General features: G+C 42.0%; 1 protein-coding gene across 5 annotated transcripts in view; it reads left to right on the forward strand.

The window, feature by feature from the left end:
* myo9aa (myosin IXAa) overlaps positions 1–26,443 on the forward strand; it is a 342,332-nt gene that overhangs the window by 147,384 nt on the left and 168,505 nt on the right. For 4 of the 5 annotated variants that reach the window (XM_068015624.1, XM_068015628.1, XM_068015627.1 and 1 more), the window contains exons 3-6: positions 7,421–7,515; positions 12,524–12,586; positions 15,205–15,304; positions 21,090–21,146. In XM_068015624.1, the coding sequence (XP_067871725.1) occupies positions 7,421–7,515; positions 12,524–12,586; positions 15,205–15,304; positions 21,090–21,146 (315 nt within the window). The remainder of the gene's footprint in view (positions 1–7,420; positions 7,516–12,523; positions 12,587–15,204; positions 15,305–21,089; positions 21,147–26,443) is intronic. The other variant, XM_068015626.1, reaches the window with a different exon arrangement.

Here is a 26,443-nt window from a genome sequence, read left to right on the forward strand (position 1 = left end):
TGGAGGGTTGTTTTTCAGATTGGAGGCCGGTGACCAGTGGTGTGCTGCAGGGATCGGTGCTGGGCCCTCTGTTGTTTGTCATATATATTAATGACTTGGATGTGAATGTCAGGGGCATGATTAGTAAGTCTGCAGATGACACCAAAATTGGTGGTATAGTGGACAGTGAAGAAGGTTGTCTAAGGTTCCAACAGGATATAGATCAACTGGGAAAGTGGGCAAGGGATTGGCAAATGGAATTTAACGCAGACAAGTGTGAAGTGATGCATTTTGGGAAGTTAAACAAGGCCGGACATATACTGTGAATGGCAAGGCCCTGGGGAGTGTTGTTGAGCAGAGAGACCTTGGGGTCCAAGTACATAGTTCCCTGAAAGTGGCAGTACCCAGAAACGACCCCGGGTCACTGGAGCTGTGAGGCTGCAGTGCTAACCACTGCGCCACTGTGCAGCCCTGTGATTACCACCTACCCCCCTCCCTCAGCTGATGAGTCAGTACTCCTCCATGTTGAACAGCACTTGGTGGAAGCACTGAGAGTGGCGAGGGCACAAAATGTACTCTGGGTGGGGGACTTCAATGTCCATCACCAAGAGTGGCTCGGTAACACCACTACTGACCAAGCTGGCCGAGTCCTAAAGGACATATCTGCTAGACTGGGTATGCGGCAGGTGGTGAGGGAACCAACAAGAGGGGAAAACATACTTGAACTCTTCCTCACCAATCTGCGTGCCGCAGATGCATCTGTCCATGACTGTATTGGTAGGAGTGACCACCGCACAGTCCTCGTGGAGATGAAGTCCCGCCTTCACATTGAGGATACCCTACATCGTGTTGTGTGGCACTACCACCGTGCTAAATGGGATAGATTTCGAACAGATCTAGCAATGCAAAACTGGGCATCCATGAGGCGATGTAGGCCATCAGCTGCAGCACAACTGTACTCGACCACAATCTGTAACCTCATGGCCTGGCATATCCCCCACTCTACCATTACCATTAAGCCAGGAGACCAACCCTGGTTCAATGAAGAATGCAGGAGGGCATGCCAGGAGCAGCACCAGGCATACCTCAAAATGAGGTGTCAACCTGGTAAAGCTACAACCCAGGACCACATGCGTGCCAAGCTGCATAAGCAGCATGCAATAGACAGAGCTAAGTGATCCCATAACCAACGGATCAGATCTAAGCTCTGTCACGTCCAGACGTGAATGGTGGTGGACAATTAAACAACTAACTGGAGGAGGTGGCTCCACAAATATCCCCATCCTCAATGATGGGGGAGCCCAGCACATCAGTGCGAAAGATAAGGCAGAAGCATTTGCAACAATCTTCAGCCAGGCGTGACGAGTTGATGATCCATCTCGGCCTCCTCCTGAAGTCCCTAGCATCACAGATGCCAGATTTCAGCCAATTCGATTCACTCTGCATGATATCAAGAACCGACTGAAGGCACTGGATACTGCAAAAGCTATGGGCCCTGACAATATTCCAGCAATAGTGCTGAAGACCTATGCTCCAGAACTTGCCACGCCCCGAGCCAAGCTGTTCCAGTACAGCTACAACTCTGGCACCTACCCTGCAATGTGGAAAATTGCCCATTTATGTCCTGTACACAAAAAGCAGGATAAATCCAATCCGGCCAATTACCGCCCCATCAACCTACTCTCAATCATCAGTAAAGTGATGGAAGGTGTCATCAACAGTGCCATCAAGCAGCACTTGCTTAGCAATACCTGCTCAATGACTCTTAGTTTGGGTTCCGTCAGGGCCACTCAGCTCCTGACCTCATTACAGCCTTGGTTCAAACATGGACAAAAGAGCTGAACTCGAGGTGAGGTGAGAGTGACTGCCCTTGACATCAAGGCAGCATTTGACTGAGTATGGCATCAAGGAGCCCTCGCAGAACTGAGGTCAATGGGAATCAGGGAGAAAACCCTCCGCTGGCTGGAGTCATACCTAGCACAAAGGAAGATGGTGGTGGTTGTTGGAGGTCAATCATCTGAGCTCCAGGACATCACTGCAGGAGTTCCTCAGGCTAGTGTCCCAGGCCCAACCATCTGCAGCTGCTTCATCAATGACCTTCCTTCCATCATAAGGTCAGAAGTGGGGATGTTCGCTGATGATTGCACAATGTTCAGCACCATTCGTGACTCCTGAGATACTGAAGCAGTCCATGTAGAAATGCAGCTAGACCTGGACAATATCCAGGTTTGGGCTGGTAAGTGGCAAGTAACATTCGCGCCACACAAGTGCCAGGCAATGACCATCTCCAACAAGAGAGAATCTAACCATCTACCCTTGACATTCAACGGCATTACCATTGCTGAAACCCCCACTATCAACATCCTCGGGACTACCATTGACCAGAAACTGAACTGGAGTAGCCATATAAATACTGTGGCTACAAGAGCAGGTCAGAGGCTAGGAATCCTGTGGCGAGTAACTCACCTCCTGACTCATCAAAGCCTGTCCACCATCTACAAGGCACAAGTCAGGAGTGTGATGGAATACTCTCCACTTGCCTGGATGGGTGCAGCTCCAACAACACTGGAGAAGTTCGACACCATCCAGGACAAAGCAGCCCGCTTGATTGGCGCGCCATCTACAAACATTCACTTCCTCCACCACCGACGCACAGTCGCAGCAGTGTGTACCATCTACAAGATGCACTGCAGCCATGCACCAAGGCTCCTTAGACAGCACCTTCCAAACCCGCGACCTCTGCCAACTAGAAGGACAAGGGCAGCAAATGCATGGGAGCACCACCACCTGCAAGTTCCCCTCCAAGTCTCACACCATCCTGACTTGGATCTATATCGCCGTTCCTTCACTGTAGCTGGGTCAAAATCCTGGAACTCCCTTCCTAACAGCACTGTGGGTTTACCTACCCCAAATGGACTGCAGTGGTTCAGGAAGGCAGCTCACCACCACCTTCTCAATGGTAATTAGGGCTAGGCAATAAATGCTGGCATAGCCAGTGATGCCCACATCCCATGAATGAATTAAAAAAAACAGTTGTCTCTTTATTCTGGCGTCCCAAGTATGTGTTGGTGGCTGTCACTGGGATCTTTCTAGAGCAGTTCTTTTCAGGCGTCATCGAGAATTAGTCTGGCAGGCTTTTCAGGAGAAATGCGACATCAGGGGTTTCAGCTATTACACATTGGATTCACAGGGTTTCTCAGAGGTGGAGAAAGATGAACTAGTCTTCTCTCTTAGCAGGCTGACCACCTGCTGACTGAAAACAATATCCAAAATGAAGCCAACTCTTGACCACCATAAATCTTGATATGTCATGTCTCTGTAAACAACTCACCCTCGTCACCAAGGTTTTTACTGTTTACTTAGCTGAAGACATATGACTTTCAGTAAGTCTTGTTTTTAAGCAGAAAGCTGAAGCCCCAAAGTCTTTCCAGTGACCTTTTTTTTTGAAAAAAAGTCCCAATCTGTGGAATTACTTCAGTCCTCCAATGAATCCATCTTCGCAATTCTAAAACACAAGTCCTGAAAAAATATTTAAAAATGAAGCACTATCATAACGTAAAACATAAAATGTTGGCATGCAGGTTCATCAAGTAATTAGGAAGACAAATGCAATGTTGGCTTTTATTGCAAGGGGGAATGGAGTATAAAAGTAGGCAACTTTTGCTGTAACAGCACAGGGTGTTGATGAGACTAAAGGCCTGCTCGGGTCTGCAAATGAGACCTGACCCGGGCCCGAGTCCTTCCATTTTTTTTCCCACGCCCGACCCGACCGTCAGTTAACTTACCTTCGTTTTTCACTTTGTTCCTTACCTGCACAAGCTTAAAATAACTGTAGCATAACCACCTTTAAAGTCCAAAAAGTAAATTAACTAAGTCACTTACCTGAGGTGGTGATAGAGCGTCTCCGATCTGGCAGACCCGACCCGACCCAGAGCCTGAATGCTGTTCCCGGAAATGCGACCTGACTCGACCCGAACCCGACAAATGTCGTCGAGTCCTGTCTGGTTCGGGTCAGGTAGCAGGCCTTTAGGTGAGATCGCACCTCGAATGCAGTTTTAGTCTCCTTATTTAAGAAGGAATATACTTGCATTGGAGGCAATTCAGAGAAGGTTCACTCGGTTGGTTCCTGGGATGAGAAGGTTGTCTTATGAGGAAACGTTGAGCAGGTTCGGCCTATACTGACTGAAGTTTAGAAGAATGAGAGGTGATCTTGTATAAACTGTTGAGGGGGCTTGACAGAGTAAATGCTAAACGGATGTTTCCCCTTGGGGACAGTTTCAGAATAATCAGTCGTCCAGTAAGATGGCGACGAGGAATTTCTTCTCTCCGTGGGTCGGTAACCTTTGGAATTCGCTACCTCAGAGAGCTGTGGAGGCTGGGTCATTGTCTGTCTCAGCCTTGAATATATTCAGATTCTTGATCTTTAGGGGAGTCGAGGGTTATGGGGAACAGGCAGGAAAGTGAAGCTGAGGCCAAGATCAGATCAGCCATGAAGCTTTTGAATGGTGGTGTGAGCGTGAGGGACTGTATGGTCTGCTCCTGCTATTTCTTAAGTTTTCCTCAAAAAGCAGCAATATTGCTGCTAGCGCTCATTATTTCGAAAAGATTTTTCACCCTTCTTGTAGAAAGGCAGGAAGACAAAGTATGTGAAACTTAAGAGGTGCCATCTTCTTACAAATTCGAAATCAAACCACTTGACTTTCTCCACGTAACACAATAAAACTGGGGCAGTCGTGGGGAAGAAATTGAGAAGCAATTACAAAAGGCTTTGCATTTTAGAGACTGTCAAACTGTCCACTCAAATAGCACACTGTTTCCTAAAAGAGAATGGTTGACAGCCTGAGAGATATCGTTCAGTGATTGATTCAGGGGCAAGGCCTATTGAGGAGGTCATCTACCCATTTTTTCATAGCCTGAGGCGAATTCAAGACTTTTACTTCAACTTTAAAATGATTAAATTCAGGCATATGTTATGACATTCCTCCCCTCAAAAAAAAAAGTTCTGCTCTCTGAACAGAATAATCCTACTTGGCTTCTGAATATTAACTAGTACCCTCTGTTTCGACAATGAGTGTGTGTGTGTGTATATATATATATATATATATATATATATATATATATATATATTTAAAATCTCTCTATAATGTATATCTATATATCTCTATATAATCTGTGTACATATATATATATATATATATATATATATATATATATATATATATATATATATATATATATATATGTGTGTGTGTATAGTAGTCCAGTGTTTGGTATGTTCTATGTTTAGGGTTGCTGTGCTACATGGTCCTTTTTTCTGTGCAGTCAGAAAAGTCTCTCATCTGTGTGGTTGTCCATGAGGAAATCTTGAAACAGATGCAGTTTAATAATTCTTTTCGAAAAATAATAAACCAAGAAATAATTTGCATAGTAAACAGCAAGAAGGAAGCTTTCGATGTTACCTTCCTCCAGCCAAAAAGTGATGTTCCAGTACACATGCAAGGCTAGTGAACAGAGTGTTAAACAGTGAACAGAAAAAGTTATAAATCAAACCACTGTCAATCTCGGGTGCACATACTGGTGCAGTGCTGTGTTCTGGTCAGTTTGGATTATTTCCAAGAAACTGCAGCCCTGTGTTCAAAATTCAATTTTACGTTTGCGCACACTTTTTATTTGTTTGTCCATGACTAGGGAGCAACAGTTCCACTGCAGTCTGGTACAGTCTTTATCTAAATGGAGATATATAAAATTATTTAACCTTTTTTCTCAATTTTCTAACCCATCATCATGAGTTAAATAGAAAAGCAAAGCCACTGGCCCATTTTGGCTCATTCATCCAGTTTACGTTAACTGACATATATTTCCCATCACAACATCCATCTCATACCTGAATGACACCTTTGATATCCATAATGCTACCTGCAAATATATTCCAAATGGTGATTGCTGTTTATATGAAGACCTTCTCCCAGTTACTGTTCTTACATTTTGCACAAATCTGAACCTTCATCCCACTGCCATGGTTTACTTGGAAGTTATTCTTCAGTTTTATATTTTCCATACCATTTTTATGTTCTGTCACTGAAGTTTCCCCCCCCCTCAGCCATCACCTTTTTTGGGTAATGTTTGTCCAAGTCTTCACTTACAGGTCAGTCCTCTGACACTGAGGATCAGATTTCTGTACCTCCCCTGCACTGCCTTTTAAGGCTTGCGTATTTCTCTTGTGTTTTTGTGACAATAACTAAACACAGTACTCAAGATGTGTTCTGATTGTCTGATCCAAGCTAGATAATGGATAGCACTTGATATACTGCACTAAAAGGGCTAATCATGTTGCTATGCAGCCTCTAATTTGAAATAATTTCCCCTTTTTCCCTGAAATTAATTCATTATGCAAGTTGTTTTCCTATAATTTAACTTGGGAAAAGAAACTGTATGAGCTGGCAGTTATGAAATGTCTTTGGTTCGTCATCTGGTAATTTCTTCCTGTATAATAGCCTTCCAAATGTTTCACAGTTAATGTGAAACAGACAAGTTTTATAATGCAACAGCTTGCATTCTCTCCACCTGCGATTGTTAAAATTACTGCACTGTACACTCAAGGTAATTATATCAACAGAATGTAATAAATGTAAAGGTACTTTTACCTTGATTCGGACTCTGGGAGGTCTCTATAAAGTTGTTTACATGCATTGCCCTCCAACATTTATGCAGCATTGTGGAGCTGGTTACCATGTAGCCCTGCACTTCCACATGTGCATATATCCCTTATCCAGCTTTGAGAATTTTTGTGTGGGTGAGGCGAGAAAGGAGAGGATATCTGGGCCTGTGAATCTGAGCTGCTTCTGTGCATCATTGTTCATGCATCATGATGTAGTACATAGATGGGTTGAATCGGGCCTGTATGTTAACTAGATTGATTTGATTGCTGATAGTAGATTGGGAGACTCAGGAAAATTGGGTCGTCTCTGCAATCAGATGAATGTAGACCAGCAGAATTAATTTTGATTGTGCTTTTGAAAGATCAAAATCCACACATTGAAAGTTTATTGCACTGCTATAATTTAGAAAATGTCCTAATAAAGCACCTTTTTTGCATTGTAATATCTTGCTAATATGCCTTAACCTGACTGCCCAAATCTGTGGGTGTGTGTCCCGGTAAGATGTAGCACATTCATGTATAAGAAGGAGAAAGTCACAGGTGGGTTAATAGCTGAATGTAAAATAGGCATGCATTGGGAAACAATATACACCTTACAAGTAAATTTTGTTCTATGTGGCTACGTGTTCTGTGGACATTGAGAATTTTTGTCACTCAAATCCAATTTCTGGCTTTAGAGGATCTTCATGTCTCTCAAAAATATCCTGGGAACAAGACAAATTCAGAGTAAAGAGCCATTGTTCTGGTTTGCAGAGTTTCTGACACCTTTTGTTTCATCAACAGGCTTTCGGGAATGCAAAGACAGCTCACAATAACAACTCCAGCCGTTTTGGTAAATTCATTCAAGTGAATTACCAGGAAACTGGCACTGTACGGGGGTGAGTAATATGTGATTGTGTCCAGATTAATGCTTTTAAAAAGTCATAGACTTAGAGTAAGTTATCAGCAAAGATTGTTGAAACAGGCATTATAAAATGGGTGCACGGTGCATTTGGATTAGTTTTGCAGAGAGGAAATTGAGGGGTATTATGAGAAAGTGGGTGGGTGAGTGGAATTGCAATCTGTCGATTAAGAATTGGATTATTTAGCTGAATGGGATTTTCTTCCTTGAAATTCTTCTATTGGTGCCACGGCTGAGTTTATGTAATGTCTAATCTTCAATGTGCGTAGATTACAGCCCCTCTCTTCCCACCCAACCCTACCTCCTTATCCCACTCTTTTAGGTGTTCTCTCTTGCATCCATTTCCCCCTCCCCTTTCCATTGCAATCCATTGTCCCCTATTGGCAAGCATGTGTATATCTGGCAAGAGAAGGGTGGGATTGGTCATGGCTGATGCACTCTATTGTAAAACAGCCTGCTGGCTCATATTTGGACAGTGCACGAGGAGGATGCGCTAGTGTCAGTCTTCTGTGTTTTATTAGATTGGAGGAAATAATGGGATTCTTGAGTAATGAAAGTATAAAAGCTCTTGGGCACTATCCTGGAAACTTTTGCTGGTCGATATTTCAAGGTATGTAGAGGATAAACTGTACACACACAAATGGGAGGCTATATTAAATAACATTTATGTAGTGTGCCTTACACACAGGAAGACATCTGAGATTTACAGTAAAGAGAAAAAAGATACATATGGGGAAAAAGTGGGCACGGAGCTTGGGAAATTGATGGAAGGGAAAGCAGGCCTTGAGATAATTATTAGGATTTTGGAGTGGAAAGATGGGGTGGAAGCAGGTGGGAGAAAACAGTTGTATTAACTGAGTGGATGTGGGGAAGAGGCTGAGCTTGGGGTTGGCAACATGCCAGTCAGCTAATTGGCAGTTGTTGGAATTGAGGTTTATCGACAGCAGAAGAGGGTGACCTCAGCTTTGCTGATGCTCAGCTAGAGGAAGTTTTGGTTCAATTAGATCTTGATATCAGACAGGCAATTACAGAGTGTGCAACAAATTTTTGGATAGTTGAGTAGGTAGCCAAATAAAGCTGGGCATCATCACATTTGCAGAAGCTGTCCGTTTATTTCTGTCATAATATCACCAAGTGGTAGCATGTAGGCAGTGAAAGGGGGGAGGGGCGCGTGGGGAGAGAAACACTGTGGGTGACAATAAAAACAGAGAAGAAAACTGTCGTAACTTAACCCTTTAAGGTCTGGCATCATTCAAATGAATCGACAGCAGCCTTTATGGCTCAAGTGGGTGAATTAAGAGGGAGATTAGAGAGGAATGAGAAAGGAGATGGTGCGTGCACTGTTGGAAGGCAAATAGGGCACTAGGAATTGGGAGGAAAAAACAAAGAAATTGCATTTATATAGCTCCTTTCACAACCTCAGGACATCCCAAAGCCCTTTAGAGCCAATTACTTTTGAAGTGTAAATTAGTGTGGTAATGTAGCAAAACATGGCAGCCAATTTGTGCACAGAAAGGTCCTACAAACAACAATGTGATAAAGACCAGTTGATCTATTATACTGATGTTGATTGAGGGCTAAATATTGGCCAAGATACTGGGGAGAACTCCCGTGCTGCTCTTGGAGCTATTATCATGGAATCTTTTGCAACCAATTGAAAGGGCAGACAAACATTCAGCAAAAATCTGTAAAATTAAGCCATTCTCCAGTTACTGTATCCATCCATTTTGCTACCGACAGATAGATATGGTGACTATTATAATCCCCTTCCTAATAGTGGATTTTTTTCTCAAAATGCAATAATTATGCAAACATAGAAAGGAGAGTGAGAAAAGCTCATTTGTGTTCACCCTATTCATTAGATGGTGAAACCTCCTGATAACACCTGGGGATGGGTGAAAGAAATGGGAAAAAAACTTGATCCCAAATTTTATGTCTGTCGAATTCAGTGGAATCTCACAGTTGAGCTGACTCTTAAAGGCAATTTTAATTATTAGCTGACTGGCCATAATTTCTGATCACTGAAACTGTTTCTCCGCACAATGATATTCAGCAATTTAAGTTGACAGCTTCTATAATGAGAGAAGGGTTACCTTGGGTAGAGCCCATAGATTTCAACAACATCTTGAAGCCAAATTCTGCAGCGTGGGAGTACATATTCTGTGACAAGTCTGCTCAGGATTTTGAGAATGTCACAGTTTTAGCAATAAGTACTCTTAAAATATTTTATAAAAACAATAGGAAACTGCCTTTTATTTAAATATGCTTTCAATCCATAAAAAAAAAACTATCGTGTGTACCCTCTGCTGCCCAACACCTAAGGGTCTCATTTGATTTTCTTTTCACAAGCCAAGTGAGACAGCTAAAACTGTGTTGTTTTAAGTAGCAGATAGCCAATATCTATGATTACAAATCAAATTGGTGTCAGTAGACACAAATTTCCATTAATTTGCAGCTAATTAATCACCATGAATTTCATATGTTGCACGCTTGATCTGCTAAACATGAATTTCTACAAAACCAAGTAATTTAAAGAGTGAAGTTGCATAGAATATATTCAGCACAGAATCAAGGCATTTGGCCCAACTAGTTTGTGCTGGTGTTTATGCACCACACCCATGAATAGGATTAAGCCCTTTAGCCCCTTCAGCCTGTTCCAGCATTCAGTGAAATCATGACTGATCTGTGACCTCTCTACCCACCTTTTCCTCATATCCTTTAATACCCTTGGTTAACAAATCAATCAATCTCAGATTTATGATGACCAATTGACCCAGCATCAACTGCTGTTTGTGGAAGAAAGTTCCAAACTTCTACCTCCATTTGAGTAAAAGTGTTTCCTGACTTCTGCACTGAAAGACTTAGCACTAATGTTTAAACTGTGTTTCCTCATCTTAGATTCTTCAGTGGAAATAGGGTAAATAGAGAGAAACTCAGTTCCTTTTAATTTCTTGAAAACTTGCGTCAAATCACCCCTTAATCTTTTTTAAATTGGAGGGAATACAACCCTGATTTATCTATTCCCACCTCATAATTTAACTCTTGGAGTCCAGATATCATTTGGGTAAATCTATGCTGCAGTCCCCCTGTGGCAAATAAAAGTATTTTTGAGGAAGCGTTAATGGAATGCATTCGAGATTGGTTCCACGATGTATTGCTCCAGGAAACTATCAGAGAAGTAGCTGTTTTATATCTTGTCTTTTGCAATGAGACAAGGTTAATTAACAATATCAGAGTAAAGGATGCTATAGGGAAGAGTGATCATAATATGACAGAATTTTACATTGAGTTTGCAAATTACGTACTTCAGTCTGAAATTAAACTTAAAGCCAATTACATAGGTATGAGGTGTGAGTTGGCTAAGGTAGATTGGGGAATTAAATTCAAAGCTATGACTAGATAAGTAATGTGATAATTTTAAGAAAATATTTCATAAGTCTCAAATATACATTCCATTGAGAAATTAAAAACTTCATGGGAAAAGTGATCCATCTGTGGCGAACTAAAGATGTTAAGGATAGCATTAGATTAAAAGAAGAGGTTTATAATGTTGCCAAGAAGAATAGTAAGCCTGAGGATTGGGAGAGTTTTTAGAAACCAGAAAAAAAAAGCCAAAAATTGATGGGTAAAATAGAATATCAGAGTAAACTAGCAAAAAATGTAAAACAGATTGTAAGAGCATCTACAAGTATGTAAAATAAAATAGTGCAGTATGTAAAATGGAAAAAAGTGGTGAAAATAAACGTGGATCCCCTAGAGGCTGCGACAAGAGAGGCCACAATGGGGAATAAGGAAATGGCAGAGATGTCAAAAAATACTTTGTGTCTATCTTCACAGAAGACACAAAGCCATACCAGAAATAGTGTGAAACCAGGGGTCTAATGTGAGTGAGAAACTTAATATTAAGAAGTGGTACTTGAGAAATTAAAGGATCTAAAAGCTGACCAATTACCTGGATCTGATGGCCGAGATCCTAGGGTTCTAAACAAAATGGTCACAGGGATAGTGGATGCATTAGTTTTGATCCCTAGATTCCGAAACGGTCTCAGAGGGTTGAAAGGTAGCAAACTAAACATCGCTATTAAAGAAAGGAGGGAGAGAGAAAATCGGGAATTACGGGCGGTTAGCCTGACATTAACTGTCAGGAAAATGCTGGAATCCATTATTAAGGAAGTGGTACCAAGGTGCTTGGAAAAACCATAGGATTTGGCAAGGTCAACAAATCTGAGTTTTTAGAAGATGTAACTAGCAGGTTAAATTGAGGGAAACCAGTATATTTTTCATGTTGGAAGGTTTTCAGTAAGATGCCACGTGACAAATTGTTAACAAAAGATAAGGGCTCATGGATAGAGGATTGGTTAAGGATAGAAAAGGGAGTAGGACTAAAGGGATGATTTTCAAGTTGGCAGGCTGTTACTAATGGGGTGCCATAGAGATCAGTGCTGGGGTCTCTTCCGTTTACACTCTGTCCCCTTCATCAGTATAGATTGAAACGTATGCAAGTTTGCTAACAATGGAAAGTAAGCTGTGAGGAGAACATGGAGTCTGCAAAGGGATATAGATAGGTTCAGTAAGTGGGCAACAAGGTGACAGGTGGAGTACATAATATCGAAAAATGTGTTTACTCAGTTTGGTAGGAAGAATAGAAAAAAAGAATTGTTTTTAAATGGTGAGATATAATTAAATGTTCAGTAGAATTTATGTGTCAGTGTACACAAAACAAAGTGAACATGCAGGTACAATTAGTATGTTGGCCTTTATTGCCAGGAGGTTGGAGTACAAGAGTAAGAAAGTCTTGCTGCAATTGTACAGGGCTTTGATGAGACCACAGTTGGAGTACTGAGTACAGTTTTGGTCTTAACCTAAGAATGGATATACTTGCCTTAGAGAGTGCAAAGAAGGTTCAGTAGATTAATTCCTGGGAATACATATTGTTTTCTGAAGAATTTCTTGATCTGGCTAGTAACATCATTTTACTTTTGTAGAGCTTATGTTGAAAAGTACCTGCTGGAGAAGTCAAGGCTGGTCTACCAGGAGCATAATGAACGGTAAGAGGCATGCAGCATGTTTCCTGAGACAATTTGATACGTCAGGAATATCTCCAGAAATTGTACAGGAAGTGGGACTTGTCCTCCCAGCATTTGTAAATGACTGTCCCAGAGTTGGGCTCTGGGATAAACTAGGTCTTGAGTATTTGTTCGAATTTAACAATTTAAAAATAAAAATTAATTTTTAAAGTGAATCTTAGCGTGGAGATGTGATTGAGAGTGATGTTTTGTTAAGTTTGTGAGATTATTTGTTGAAACATGACGTCTCTGCTGTGCCTCAGTTGCCACTGTCACTGCTTTTAATTGACTAGCAGGATAATGAGAACTGTGGTTTATGAAGGCGTGCTGTGTTTCAACTCTAAGCTTAGCGTTTGTTCAGTGTAAAGTTCCTATGTGAAATGAGTTTCAACCCAATTCTTACAGTACCAAACTGGCCCTAAATAAGCAATTTTGCTCAGGCAGCAGAATGTCAGAAGTGGAAGAAATCACATTTGTGCAATGCGGGCGGCCGGGAGTGGGGGAGTGGGGCTACTTTTCAGCGATCAGGACAGAGAATATTATTGACCAGAATATTGACCAGGGCGGCACAGTGGCGCAGTGGTTAGCACCGCAGCCTCACAGCTCCAGGGACCCGGGTTCGATTCTGGGTACTGCCTGTGTGGAGTTTGCAAGTTCTCCCTGTGACCACGTGGGTTTTCGCCGGGTGCTCCGGTTTCCTCCCACCGCCAAAGACTTGCAGGTGATGGGTAAATTGGCTGTTGTAAATTGCCACTAGTGTAAGTAGGTGGTAGGGAATATGGGATTACTGTAGGGTTAGTATAAATGGGTGGTTGTTGGTCGGCACAGACTCGGTGGGCCGAAGGGCCTGTTTCAGTGCTGTATCTCTAAATAAAAATAAATAAAAGGAAATTTACTCTGCATCTAACTAAGGATACATCTGACCTGGGAGTGTTTGATAGGACAATGTAGATGGACCTTTAATCTACTTTTAAAACTTGTTTACATAACCCGGGAGTGCTTGGGATATTGTGGAGGGAGCTATACTCTGTCCCATCAAGCATTTGCAGGTCGTAGAATAGTACAAACTAGGTATAATGTAGGGTAAGCTTCACTCTGCATGTAACTATGGTGCAACTGACATAGAGTTGCTTGAAAAGGGCAGTATAAAGGGAATTTTACTTTGCCCTTGTTTGCATTGTATTTGATCTGATTTTTGAAATGGGAATTTGTTCTATTTTCCATCACTAATATTCGTTAAAGAGCACAAAATTGACCCCCAAAATTAAAATATTTGGAGTAAAATTAGTGTCCCCACCCAATCATGTCAGATTATTATTTTATTAGAAAAGGAAAATTCATATGCTAGTTGTTTGCAAATGAATGGTCTTGGAGTAATCCTTTTCAAGACTGGGACTTTTAAAGGTTGATATAAAAGATCATTTGTTCGAAAAGGAATTGCTATTATTAACTTGCTAATGAAGTTGACAAGATACGGGGAAGTAGTCCTTGAAATTATGAATTCATTAAATTTTCTGTGGATTGAAATGTAGCAAATTTTAAATGTAAATGGGTGACACCAGCGGCCAGACCTAGATAGAAAGATTGTAGCTATCGTCTTTGCTGGGTCTGGTAATACTTAATGTAAGTTTTCTGTACAAGGAAGTTGGTGCGTGATAACAAGGATTTAATATTTAATCTGATAATGTGTACAAGACAATTTACACCCTGGTCTGAAAATAAAGAGTAGAAATATATCTGTTCAGTTAGAAAGTCATACCATGATCCATTACTGTAGTTGTTCGATTGATGAAAATAGCTCTTGGCTCCAGTTTACTGAGATGCAATTACTTATTGAAGTAGACTATAATAGTCTGAATGGAAGGGCTGCATTTTGGTTGTATTTATGTATTCCTCACATGTCTGAGAGTCAGGTGTCTTCCTTTTCTCTGTTTGGAGAGATTCAGGTTGTGGTCCAACAGAGACACCCCAGCCCCACAAATTTCAATCTAAGGACGATACTCTTCCCTGAACTTGAAGATCTGTGCCAACGCTAGTGGCAGCGTTATCTTGATTAGATTTGTAGAGGTTCTCCCTCAGTAATTTGATCTTGGAGGATCAAGAGAGGCATGAAAAAAATCATTGTAGTCTGTGCCATTGATGAGGTGATTCAGCCCAATTTGATATCTAGGCACTATGAGGTAACTGAACACAAAGAGATGTTAGGGCATAATGGAATGGCTGGACACAAAAGATATGACTTGATGCAATGAGATGGCCTGGACACATCAGGGATATAGTGGTGGAATGGGACTGACTGGATTGCTTTCCTGAGAGCCAGCACAGGCTAGATGGGCTGAACTCTATGACGCCGGTAGCAATAAAAAAGCTGCAACTTTATTTAATCAGACTCTATTATATGCAGATTGAGGCATCTCCACATCCAGCAACTTGAAGTCTGATTGAGTTAAATTATATAGGAGATATTTTTACTGTTGGGATGGTACACACGTCTGTTTTTTGTATAACTAATTTAAAGTTGCCCCATCTTCCCAGCTTCAGTGTTGTGTTGCAGTCGCTTACTGAATGTGACATTGTATGGTGTGCCATTTCTATTTCAGGAACTATCATGTGTTCTACTACCTGCTGGCAGGAGCCAATGAAGAAGAGAAAAAGAGTTTCCACCTGCTGGAGCCTGAGAAATACCATTACTTGAATCAGGTCAGCTCCAAAAGCTAGATTTTGTGCAAAGAATACCTCATTGCAGATGTTATTTGTGAAATATGGAACATATTGCATTCAGAAATTATAGCCAGGAAGGTACTTTTTTCAGTATTATTAAATTGATTGATGACATGAAGCTGTGGCAGGTGACGAGAATAAGGAAGTTCGATAGAATTCATGTGGATCTCAGCAAATTAATGGCAGCCGATAATTAACACATATTAAGTAAGGTAATACATATTAAATTATGAAGCATCTAAAGTAATAAATCCATACCTAGACATTCCCATGGTCTGGTTGGAAATTGTGTTGATATAAGAGGTTCTGTCTGGTCTGTGTACTGCGCATACTTGGCAATTCGAGATCATGGGTTCTTATGTCTCTGGATATGCCTGGCTGTTTGATTTCATCCATATTTTCTATTAGATGTTGGTCTAAAAACACTTTTCTGCTTAACAGAGAAAATTCTTGGAACCCTGTACGTTCTGAAAAACCATTATCCGCCTTCCGCTATATTGGAGTGCAGCTTGTAGCTTTCCCTTGATCTGGGCCATGTGACTGTCTGTCTGCAATGTCGACAACCACGGCTCCTGGTCTGACAACACTAATACTTGTATCTGTGTCCAATTTGAAATTAGTAATATGTCCATTGACGTAAATGTCTGCTGTCCAGAATGCCTGATTGGGATCATTAATCTCCTATAGGAAGTCTCCTGGTTTGTCTTCCAATGGAAGTTGTTCCACCTCATTCACAGCTCTGTGTGTGAAGACGTTTTGCTCTGGTATTTCTGTGAGAAAGGGTCTTGCCCTGGCACATCTTTCCAAAATGGCCTGTCTTATTGCAATTAAAGCATTCTGCCTTATTAGCAGGACACTGTTTGCCCCCGAGGATCTTTTTGGCGCCACAGTGCTGGCAGGGTTTCACGGCATCATGCACTTTCCCACCTGAGTGTACCTTCTTACCTGGAGATTGGTTTTCAGTCCTGGGCTTCGGGAACTGTACTGCCATCGGAATTTTTCTGACCTAAGGCTTCTCTTCAGCCCGCAGAATGGCTCTGTTTTCTCTTCGGACCTCTGCCTGTCGCACCATCTGAATTGCTTTCTTGAGGGTGAGGTCTGTAAGAGATCTGGTAAAGATTCATCAGTTATTCCCACTACTGTTCGGTCCCTTATCAACTCAGACTTCAGTTCTCCATACTCTCATCCCTCAGCCAATCTGTACAAATCATTAATGAAAGCAAGCATCCATTGATTCGCCCAGTTTTTGGATCCTTTTATTAAACTTTGCTTTTTCCAGGATCTAATTGCTTCTTATATAAGATCATCAAACTTGTCTGAAGCTTCATTGATGCCTTGTCTTACGATCATGTCATCAGCAATTGCACCCATGGAGTAGAGAATTTATTTGCTCCGCTTCAGATTTGGTGTGTAGCTGAGAAGCTTTTCTAAATCTTAGAAATCATTTTCTCTGCATAGACCAATTCTGTATCTGATTGGGCTCTTTCGAATTCTGAAAGCTTTCCAGTATCGCGTATTTTGAATTCATCCTTTGTTAAACTCTTTAGGGTGTTCCCTTACTATTTAGAAATTTTGTTGCTTCAATCTAGGTGTTCTTTTCGGAGGTCTCCCGCTCTTTTCGGAGGTTCCCATGCTTTTTGGAAGTTTTCCGTGCTTTGCCTTCGCAGTGTGCTTAAATAATGGCCAGTAACTCCGGATCCGCCCTTCGTGAGCGATTGACTTTTCTCCTGTTTTGCCTGCCCAGTGCGCTGTTGGACAGTGTTTCTACCATTTTCAAAAGGATTCTCACCCGATCCCTGACTGATCAATTCTGTGACGCGCAGTGTGAGATTGCTGGACCTGGATTGTTCTTGCAGACCACCATGCTTCTGTGGTGCAGCCTGAATGCCTGTGGGCTAACTCACTGACTGTCTGTTTCTTCCTTCAGCTCTGGAGCAGCTTTGGAGCTCTTTACAGTCTCTCGATGAGATCTGCATGTTTCTTGGCACTACTGTACCAAGTTGTTTTTCAGTATTCTTTGGGTCTGTTTATAGTCGTCACCATGTTGGATGATGTGGATAGCATTTAAGATGCTAGATCGAGCTTTGTCCACAAAACTCTGAGTCTGTATGTTTAAATAATTTGTTTATAGTATTTATACAACTATATACACTCTATTTAAGCAGGTCTTGCTAGCACCTTTCATGATTTTTTATATTTTTATATTTTGGGCGGCACAGTGGCGCAGTGGTTAGCACCGCAGCCTCACAGCTCCAGCGACCCGGGTTCAATTCTGGGTACTGCCTGTGTGGAGTTTGCAAGTTCTCCCTGTGTCTGCGTGGGTTTCCTCCGGGTGCTCCGGTTTCCTCCCACATGCTAAAGACTTGCAGGTTGATAGGTTAATTGGCCATTATAAATTGCCCCTAGTATAGGTAGGTTGTAGGGAAATATAGGGACAGGTGGGATGTGGTAGGGATATGGGATTAGTGTAGGATTAGTATAAATGGGTGGTTGATGGTCGGCACAGACTCGGTGGGCCGAAGGGCCTGTTTCAGTGCTGTATCTCTGAACTAAACGAAATATTCGTTCGGAGGATGTGGGTGTCGCTGACCGAATTGCCCTTGAGAAGATGGTGGTGAGCTGCCTTCTTGAACTGCTGCAGTCCTTGGGGCGTAGGTACACTCACAGTGCTGTTAGGAAGGGAGTTCCAGGATTTTGACCCAGCAACAGTGAAGGAATGGCGATATAGTTCTAAGTCAGGATGGTGTATGGCTTGGAGGGGAACTTTCATGCATCTGCTGCCCTTGTACTTCTAGGTGGTAGAGGTTGCAGGTTTGGAAGGTGCTGTCTAAGGAGGCTTGGTGAGTTGCTGCAGTGCATCTTGTAGATGGTACACACTGCTGCCACTGTGCGTCGGTGGTGGAGGGAGTGAATGTTTGTAGATGGGGTGCCAATCAAGCGGGCTGCTTTGTCCTGGATGGTGTCGAGCTTGTTGAGTGTTGTTGGAGCTGCACCCATCCAGGCAAGTGGACAGTATTCCATCACACACCTGACTTGTGCCTTGTAGATGGTGGACAGGCATTGGGGAGACAGGAGGTGAGTTATTCACCACAGAATTCCTAGTCTCTGACCTGCTCGTAGCCACAGTATTTATGTGGCTGGTCCAGTTCAGTTTCTGGTCACTGGTGACCCCCAGGATGTTGATAGTGGGGGAGTCATGATACTTCTTGCTTCTTTCAAGCCAATTACCTATGCGACTGTTACAGCATCATCACTGCAGTGGGAGGGGTTACTCACTCTCAAACATTAACCCTTTCAGATCCCTAGCTGCACTCTTGACTGCTGGTACTGCCTGTAAAGATTGGCCACTTTAATGAGGTGTTGGTTGGCAGCTGAGTCCTGTGGTGCCAGAACCAATGAGTTACCTTCAGGAAAGGAGGAGGGGGAGATGGGCAAAAAAAGTAAAACAAGGCACAGTGGAATCCCTGTGTCAGTTAGCAGGTAACTAGTTCCATAACTTTGTGTATGGGGAAAAGTTTTTCTATTCATGTTAGTTAATCACAGAATTATTACAGTGCAGAAGGAGGCAATTCGGCCCATCGTGTCTGCACTGGCTCTCCGCATGAGCAGTTCACTTAATGTCTCCCTGAACCATGCACATTCTTCCTTTTCAGATAACAGTCTAATTCCCTTTTGAATGCTTCGATTGAGCTTGCATTCACCACACTCTCAGGCAGTGCATTCCAGATCCTAACCACTTGCTGCGTCAAGAAATTTTTTCTCCTATATAATAAAAGTGCAATACTGCAGATGCTGGAAATCTGAAACAAAAATAAGAAATGCTGGAAATACTCAGCAGGTCTGGCAGCATCTGTGGAGAGAGAAGCAGAGTTAAAGTTTCATGTCAGTGACCCTTCATCAGAACAGGTCTAAGTTTCTTCTCGTGTCACTTGTGCCAGTCACTTTAAATCTGTTAAAAGAATGCTAAACACTGTTGTTGGAACCTGTAATTACAAAACCTGTGCAAAGAATGTAACAGCTGGTCTAACAAGCCCATCCAACACTATTGTGGTGCAACCCCTGCACACTGTGACCCCCAACTGCTTCCTATCCCATCAACCATACTTACTATTGGGAGAGGTAAAACGTACAAGTCTCGGACAAATATACTACATTTTGGTGAGAAAAATAAGCTTGATTGGTATCATGCATGTATATCTTCATGAGAAATTTAATTTAATATTCCAGTGCACCCTACCCTTGAGGCTTGTGTAATAATGAGATGATTACTCGTTTGCACATTTGAAGTAGATCACGTATGCCTTTCAGATTGTGATCAGTATTTCCATTCGTATTGAGAGTGATTTAACAATGTAACTTGGAAGAGGACTCTTACTGATGCACAGCCTTCCTTTCCCAACCCCCACATACAGATAAGAGGGAGTGAAATCGAAGGGGGGAAAAAAATTAACAATCGCATGGATATGTGAAAGCACTAGTTGGTTATATTTCTGCCTCTGAGTTAAAGGTTCCACTCCAAGATTTGATTCTATAATGCAGGCTGACACTTCAACAGTACTGAGGTAGTGCTATGCTGTTGGAAGTACAATCTTTTAGATGAAATGTTAAACTGTCTGTCCTGATGGCTTAGGTAAATGTGAAGCTCATGTTGCACTACTTGGAGTTCCTCTGGTGCCCTAGTCCCTCCTTGCACCAACATTGTTGGTGTATAAAACAGATTCACTGGTCATTCTTGTTATTTGCAAATTGTGAGACTTTAACATGCACAAATTAGCCATCACATTTACCCAAGTCACAGGACTAGGTGCTGATGGCAGTTTATTGGTTGTTGACTTCTTGAGTGATAAGGCACTAAATAACTAAATTTCTACTTCGTAATACTGAAAAGATTTGGTGTAAGGGTGATAACAAACATAGTCGGCCACACCCTACAGAATGAGTGTAAATAAGAAAAGCTAATTGTAAAAATGTTCCCTTTTTATTGATCCTCTCTGATTTCTCCTCAATGCATTGATATTTTGAAATAAAAAAAAAATGTTGAGAATGCGCAAAAGGTCAGTTACCATCTTTCGGATGATACCTGAAATGACATAACCTGCCCTATCCCTTCATAGATGCTAACTTGCTTGTGTATTTCAGCATTTTCTGTTGTTACTTAATTTCCATTATTTAATTCAATAGCATTTTGGAGATTGAGAGCCCAGAAACTGCACACACATAGCCAAATATTGCCCTACTAATAATTCACATAAGCTTGTAATGTATTATGATATACTCTATATTCCACTACACATTCTGATTTAATCTGCAGCAAACTCTGTTTCTAGAATGGAAAAATACTGACTATTCTACCTACAGATGAGGGATATGTGCAGAGATTTAGAATCATTTAATTGGTGGGGGTGAGGGGGGGTCTAAATCGAGTTGAATACCATTATTCATGAAAATGGAGCAGTCTGTGGCTAAAGTTTATAATTGGACATGAACATTTTCCTTTACAGTTGTAACTAATGAAGTAGTTTGAAAATTCAAAGTTATTCATGTACTTTGCAGTGCAGAGAGATCATTACTTCAAGATTATTTTAGATTTTTTACAGTACAGTTTTTGAAAAAAATGCTGTTTTTGGATAAAAAGAATTGATTCTCATTGAGAGTAACACAGGTTTTCCTTGAGCTTTACTGCTGAATATACATCCTGAGCCATCTTGGTGAAGGTTTTTTGAGATGTATGCGCTTCCTAACACCATCTACCTTACTTTCTCAGATGACAAAGAAACCGCTCAGACAGACTTGGGATGATTATTACTATGATTCAGAGCCGGTTAGTATTGGAGTTTTTGTTGCCTGTGGTGAGATGCCGATTCACCACTGCACATCCACAAGGAAAGCACAGGAATAATTGTCAAGAGGCGTCAGTTTTCCAGAAACAATTGGGGCTTTAATCTCACCAAAAGCAACTCAAATTATTCATTCTAGATTATATAATTGGATAAAACCTGAGGTTCAAATGAATAAGTATATCTCCTCCATGTCAGTCTCCTCCTTGCTCCTCCGATCCACCAAAGCTTGTTCAAGTGACTGCAAAATGACCAGTTGAGGACTAGGAATATGGTCTGTATTGCTGGCTGCAGTAGAAGTTACACAAGTTAGACTACTCGATCAGCGCAGTACAGAGAACACTCTGCTTTCCTTGTGGTTGAACACACGTTGAATGCCAGGTCTGCTTGATCCTTTTTGGTCATTTCTTGTAATAGTTTCCAAATGTAATTGTGTGCTGCATCAATTTTTTCTCTCTATGCCCTATAAAGTCTCACTTAGGATAGCTGACTTGCATGAATTTTTAATTTGGCAAAGATGGGTTTCAATGAATGAGAATCTATATCTGTATTCCTCATTCTTTAAATTGTTCCAGACCAAGGCAGTCTCGCTCCAACCATGAGTACTTTAAGTGAGTAAAGGTTCTCGTCGATTTTGTCCTTCAATTACATGGGAGTAGATCTAGATGAAAATTGGAATTCTAATTTATGTAATATAAAGTGATTTTATTAAATATTGTAAAAAATGATTATTGCAACAGGTCATCAGTAAATATAGTTAATTGTGGACCAGTTAATATTTCAAAAAGAGATTGATTATTTTAGGGATATTAATTGATCTGTTTAATAAACAGTAGTTTAGGATCTTGTGGGTGGTGGGGAAAGAAGAATCCACAGTAGGACAGATTGTATATCGTGCACGGAAGGAGACAAATTGCCTTTTCCCATTCTAGGCTTCCTTATATTCTCATGATTTGTAATGTTCACCATTTGATCCTGAGCAGTTTTGCTGATATTACAGAAATGACCAAACAACAGATGCTTTCTGCCTGTTGCCTGCTTGTTCGAGTTGCAGTATGAAGTTTTGACTATGTGAACCTTGCTTTATATGTATTTTATGATTGGCATGTGGACCAGTTTCAGATCAAATTGTTTTGTGCTTCAGCTGCCAACCTGTTTCGCACAAGAGCATGCTCATTAACAAATACACCTGTGCCTCTGTTCAATTGAACTGGGAGCTTAACAGTGCTGGTATCTTAGTATATTAGTGTATGGGAAAGATTGTGAAATGTTGCTTATGACTTAAGTTATTTGATGTCTAGTGCAGATCAGTTCACCCACTGGCCTTCATAGTTTTCCCAAACTTTTTTTTTTTAAACAAAAGCTTCTCTAATAGCTTACTGATGGCTCAGATGGTTTAAGCAATTTTTAGCTGAACCACACAAGTTAGTGATCCCAGCTTCAATCGCCAATCTTGTGTTAGCTTATCTCAGTCAGAGCAGTGGGAGGAATCCACACTTGGCCTTGATATCTCAGATTAGGAAGGAAGAAAATCAGCCATGCTGCTTGCTCTTGATCCCTAATGTGCTGTGCATTAGTCAGCTGAAAACAAGATTGGCTCGGCTGTGATGTAGTCAAGTAGCCATCCAGAACGCAATATCTCGGTCTACGTAGGAATAGTAAGCATTTGGGTGAGTCACCAGAGGATTACTGGCATTCCTTGTGGAACAGTACCTCAGAAAAGAGATCAGTGCCATTAGGAAAAAGTTTGGGGTGGAGAAAGGAGAAGGGCAGGCCAAGTGCTGGAAAACGGTGGGCTGAAGGGCCTATTTCTGTGCTGTATAAGTCTATGACTCTATAACAGGCAAACCCCAAGTGGTTGGCAAGACTTGCTGTGTAACATGTGCATCCAAACACTGATACTAAAAATTAATAATGGGTTTAAGCAATAAATGTGCATATCTTAGTACTATAATCATAACAGCATTTAGTCCCCATGCAACATGCATTTAATTTAATGACCAGTTTCTGAAGGAAACAAAATACTCTTTAAACTAATCACAGGTATGTATTCAGTCACGGAACTTAAAGATAGCTAAACCATAAGTCTAATTAGCACTATATAAAATCCACAAATTGCTGAACCTGTAAAACAGGTCCAATAGCTCTGTCCTATATTTAATGTGGTTGACTCTTAAAATGCCCTCTGAAATAGTCTAGCAAGCCCTTCAGTTCAAGGGCAATTAGGGACGGGCAATAAATGCTGGCCTAGCCAGTGATGCCTACATCCTCCAAATGAATAAAAAAAAAATATTGTAAGGGAAATAGAATCAGCAGTTTCCGCATGTACATCACTTGTCAGGTATTTCACTAGTTATAAGTTGCCAAATTTAAAGAGCGTTAGTGAGACAGATATCAAAAGTAGACAACTCTATTCAAATATGTGTGTAGGAAGGTAGGTTGTCAGCTTGAGTCACTTGCTCAGCTTGTAGTCTTTTGAATCAAAAGATCTATTCAAGCCGCAGGCTTTAGGCACACAATCTTGGCTGATCCTCCAGGGCAGGACTAAGTGGGTGCTGCATTGCTGACTGATGTGCTGAATCAGTGTGTTACGGCAGCTGGTAGAATTTAAGTTCAATTAATACATTCAATTAATTCATAAAAATTTGGAAATTGAAAGCTAGTCTCAGTAACGGTGACCATGAAACTAGCATCAATTGTTATTAAAAACCCATTTGGTTCACTCATGTCCTTTAGGGAAGGAAATCTGCCGTCCTTTCCTGGTCTGCCCTACATGTGACTCCAGACCCAAAGCAATGTGGTTGACTGTTAACTGCCCTTTGAAATGGCCTAGCAAGCCTAACAAAACTGCTACACAAAGTTGAAAAGGAATAAAATCGGACAGAACACCCGGCATCGACCGAGGCACTGGAACCGACAATGGTAAACCCAGCCTTGTCGTCGCTGCAAAGTCCTTACTAACTTGTACCAAAATTGGGAGAGCTGCCCCGCAGACTAGTCAAGTAACAGTCTGACATAGTCATACTCATGAAAGCATACCTCATATTCAATTTCCACCGCCATCACCATTCCTGGGTATGTCCCGTCCCAATAGCAAGACAGACTCAACAGAGGTGGCAGCACAGTGGTATACAGGGAGGGAGTTGCACTTGGAGTCCTCAACATTGACTCTGGACCACGTGAAGTCTCGTGGCATCAGTCCAAACATGGACAAGGAAACCACCTGCTGATTACCACTTGCTCCCCTCCATGCTGATGAATTAGTATTCCTCCATGTTGACCATCACTTGGAAAAAGCACTGAGGGTGGCAAGGGCACAGACTGTATTCTGGGTGGGGGACTTCAATGTCCATTACCAGGAGTGGCTTGGCAACACCACTACTGACTGAGCTGGCCAAGTCCTGAAGGACATATCTGCAAGACTGGGCCTGTGGCAGGTGGTGAGGGAAAAACATACTAGACCTTGTCTTCTCCAGTCTACCTGTTGCAGATGCATCTGTCCATGATAATATTGGTAGAAGTGACCACTGCACAAGCCTTGTGAAAATGAAGTCCTGTCTTCACACTGAGGATGCCCTCCATCGTGTTGTGTGGCACGACCTCCGTGCTAAATGGGATAGATTCAGAACAGATCTGGCAGCTCAAAACTGGGCATCCATCAGGTGCTATGGGCCATCAACAGCAGCAGAATTATATTCAACCACAAAATATAATCTCATGAACCAGTATATCCCTCACTCTACCATTATCATCAAGCCAAGGGATCAATCCTGGTTCAATAAAGAGTGCAGGAGTGCATTCCAAGAGCAGCACCAGGCATACCTAAACCTGGTGAAGCTGCAACACAAGACAACTTGCATGCCAACCAGTGGAAACAAAATGCAATAGACAGAACTAAGCAATCCCACAACCAACTGGTCAGATCAAAGCTCTGCAGTCCTGCCGCATTCAGTCATGAATGTTTCTGGACAATTAAAGAACTATTAGGAGGAGGAGGCTCTACAAATATCCCCATTCTTGCTTCTTTTCGGCCTCCTCCTGAGGTCCCCAGCATCACAGATGCCAGTCTTCAGCCAGTTTGATTCACTCCATGTGATATCAAAAACCGACAGAAAGCACTGGATATTACAAAGGCTATGGCTCCTGAAAACATTCCGGCAATAATACTGAAGGCTTGTGCTGCAAAACCCATCCACAAGCATTCACTCCCTCCATCACCGATGCACAGTGGCAGAAGTATGTACCATCTACCAGATGCACTGCAGCAATGCACCAAAGCTCCTTAGACAGCACCTTCCAAACCCTTGACCTCTACCACCTAGAAGGACAAGGGCAGCAAATGCATGGGAACACCACCACCTGCAAGTTCCCCTCCAAGCCACACACCATCCTGACTTGGAACTATATCGCCATTCCTTCACTGTCGCTGGGTCAAAATCCTGGAACTCCCTTCCTAACAGCACTGTGGGTGTACCTACCCCACATGGACTGCAGCGGTTCAAGAAGGCAGCTCACCACCACCTTCTCAAGGACAATTGGGGATGGGCAATAAATGCTGTCATAGCCAGCGATGCAAACATCCCACGAATGAATAAAACAAAACTAGCCGTGTCCCTAGCCAAGCTGTTCGGGTACAGCTACAACGCTGGCATCTACCTGGCAATATGGAAAAATTGCCCAGGTATGTCCTGTCCACAAAAAGCGGGACAAATACAATCTGGCCAATTACTGTCCCATCAGTTTCCTCTGTAGCATCAGCAAAGTGATGGAAGATGTCGTCGACAGTGCTGTCAAGCGTCACTTGGCAGCAACAGCCTGCTTGCTGATGCTCAGTTTGGGCTCTGTCAGGGTGACTCGGCACCTGATCTCATTACAGCCTTGGTCCAAATGTGGACAAAAGAGCTGAACTCGAGAGGTGAGAATGACTGCCCTTGATATCAAGGCAGCATTTGACAGAGTGTGGCATCAAGGAGCTCTAGTCAAATTGAAGTCAATGGGGATCTGATGGAAAACTCTCCACTGGTTGGAGTCGTACCTAGCATAAAGGAAGATGGTAGTGGTAGTTGGAGGTCAGTCATCACAGCCCCAGGCCATCACTGCAGGAGTTCCTCAGGGTAGTGTCCTCAGCCCAACCATCTCCAGCTGCTTTAGCAATGACCTTCCCTCCATCATAAGGGCAGAGGTGGGGATGTTTGCTGCTGATTGTACGATGTTCATCACAATTCACAACTCCTCAGATACTGAAGTAGACCATGTCCATATGCAGCAAGATCTGGGCAAC

Source organism: Heterodontus francisci, chromosome 35 (genome assembly GCF_036365525.1).
Source record: "Heterodontus francisci isolate sHetFra1 chromosome 35, sHetFra1.hap1, whole genome shotgun sequence".
NCBI lineage: Eukaryota > Metazoa > Chordata > Chondrichthyes > Heterodontiformes > Heterodontidae > Heterodontus > Heterodontus francisci.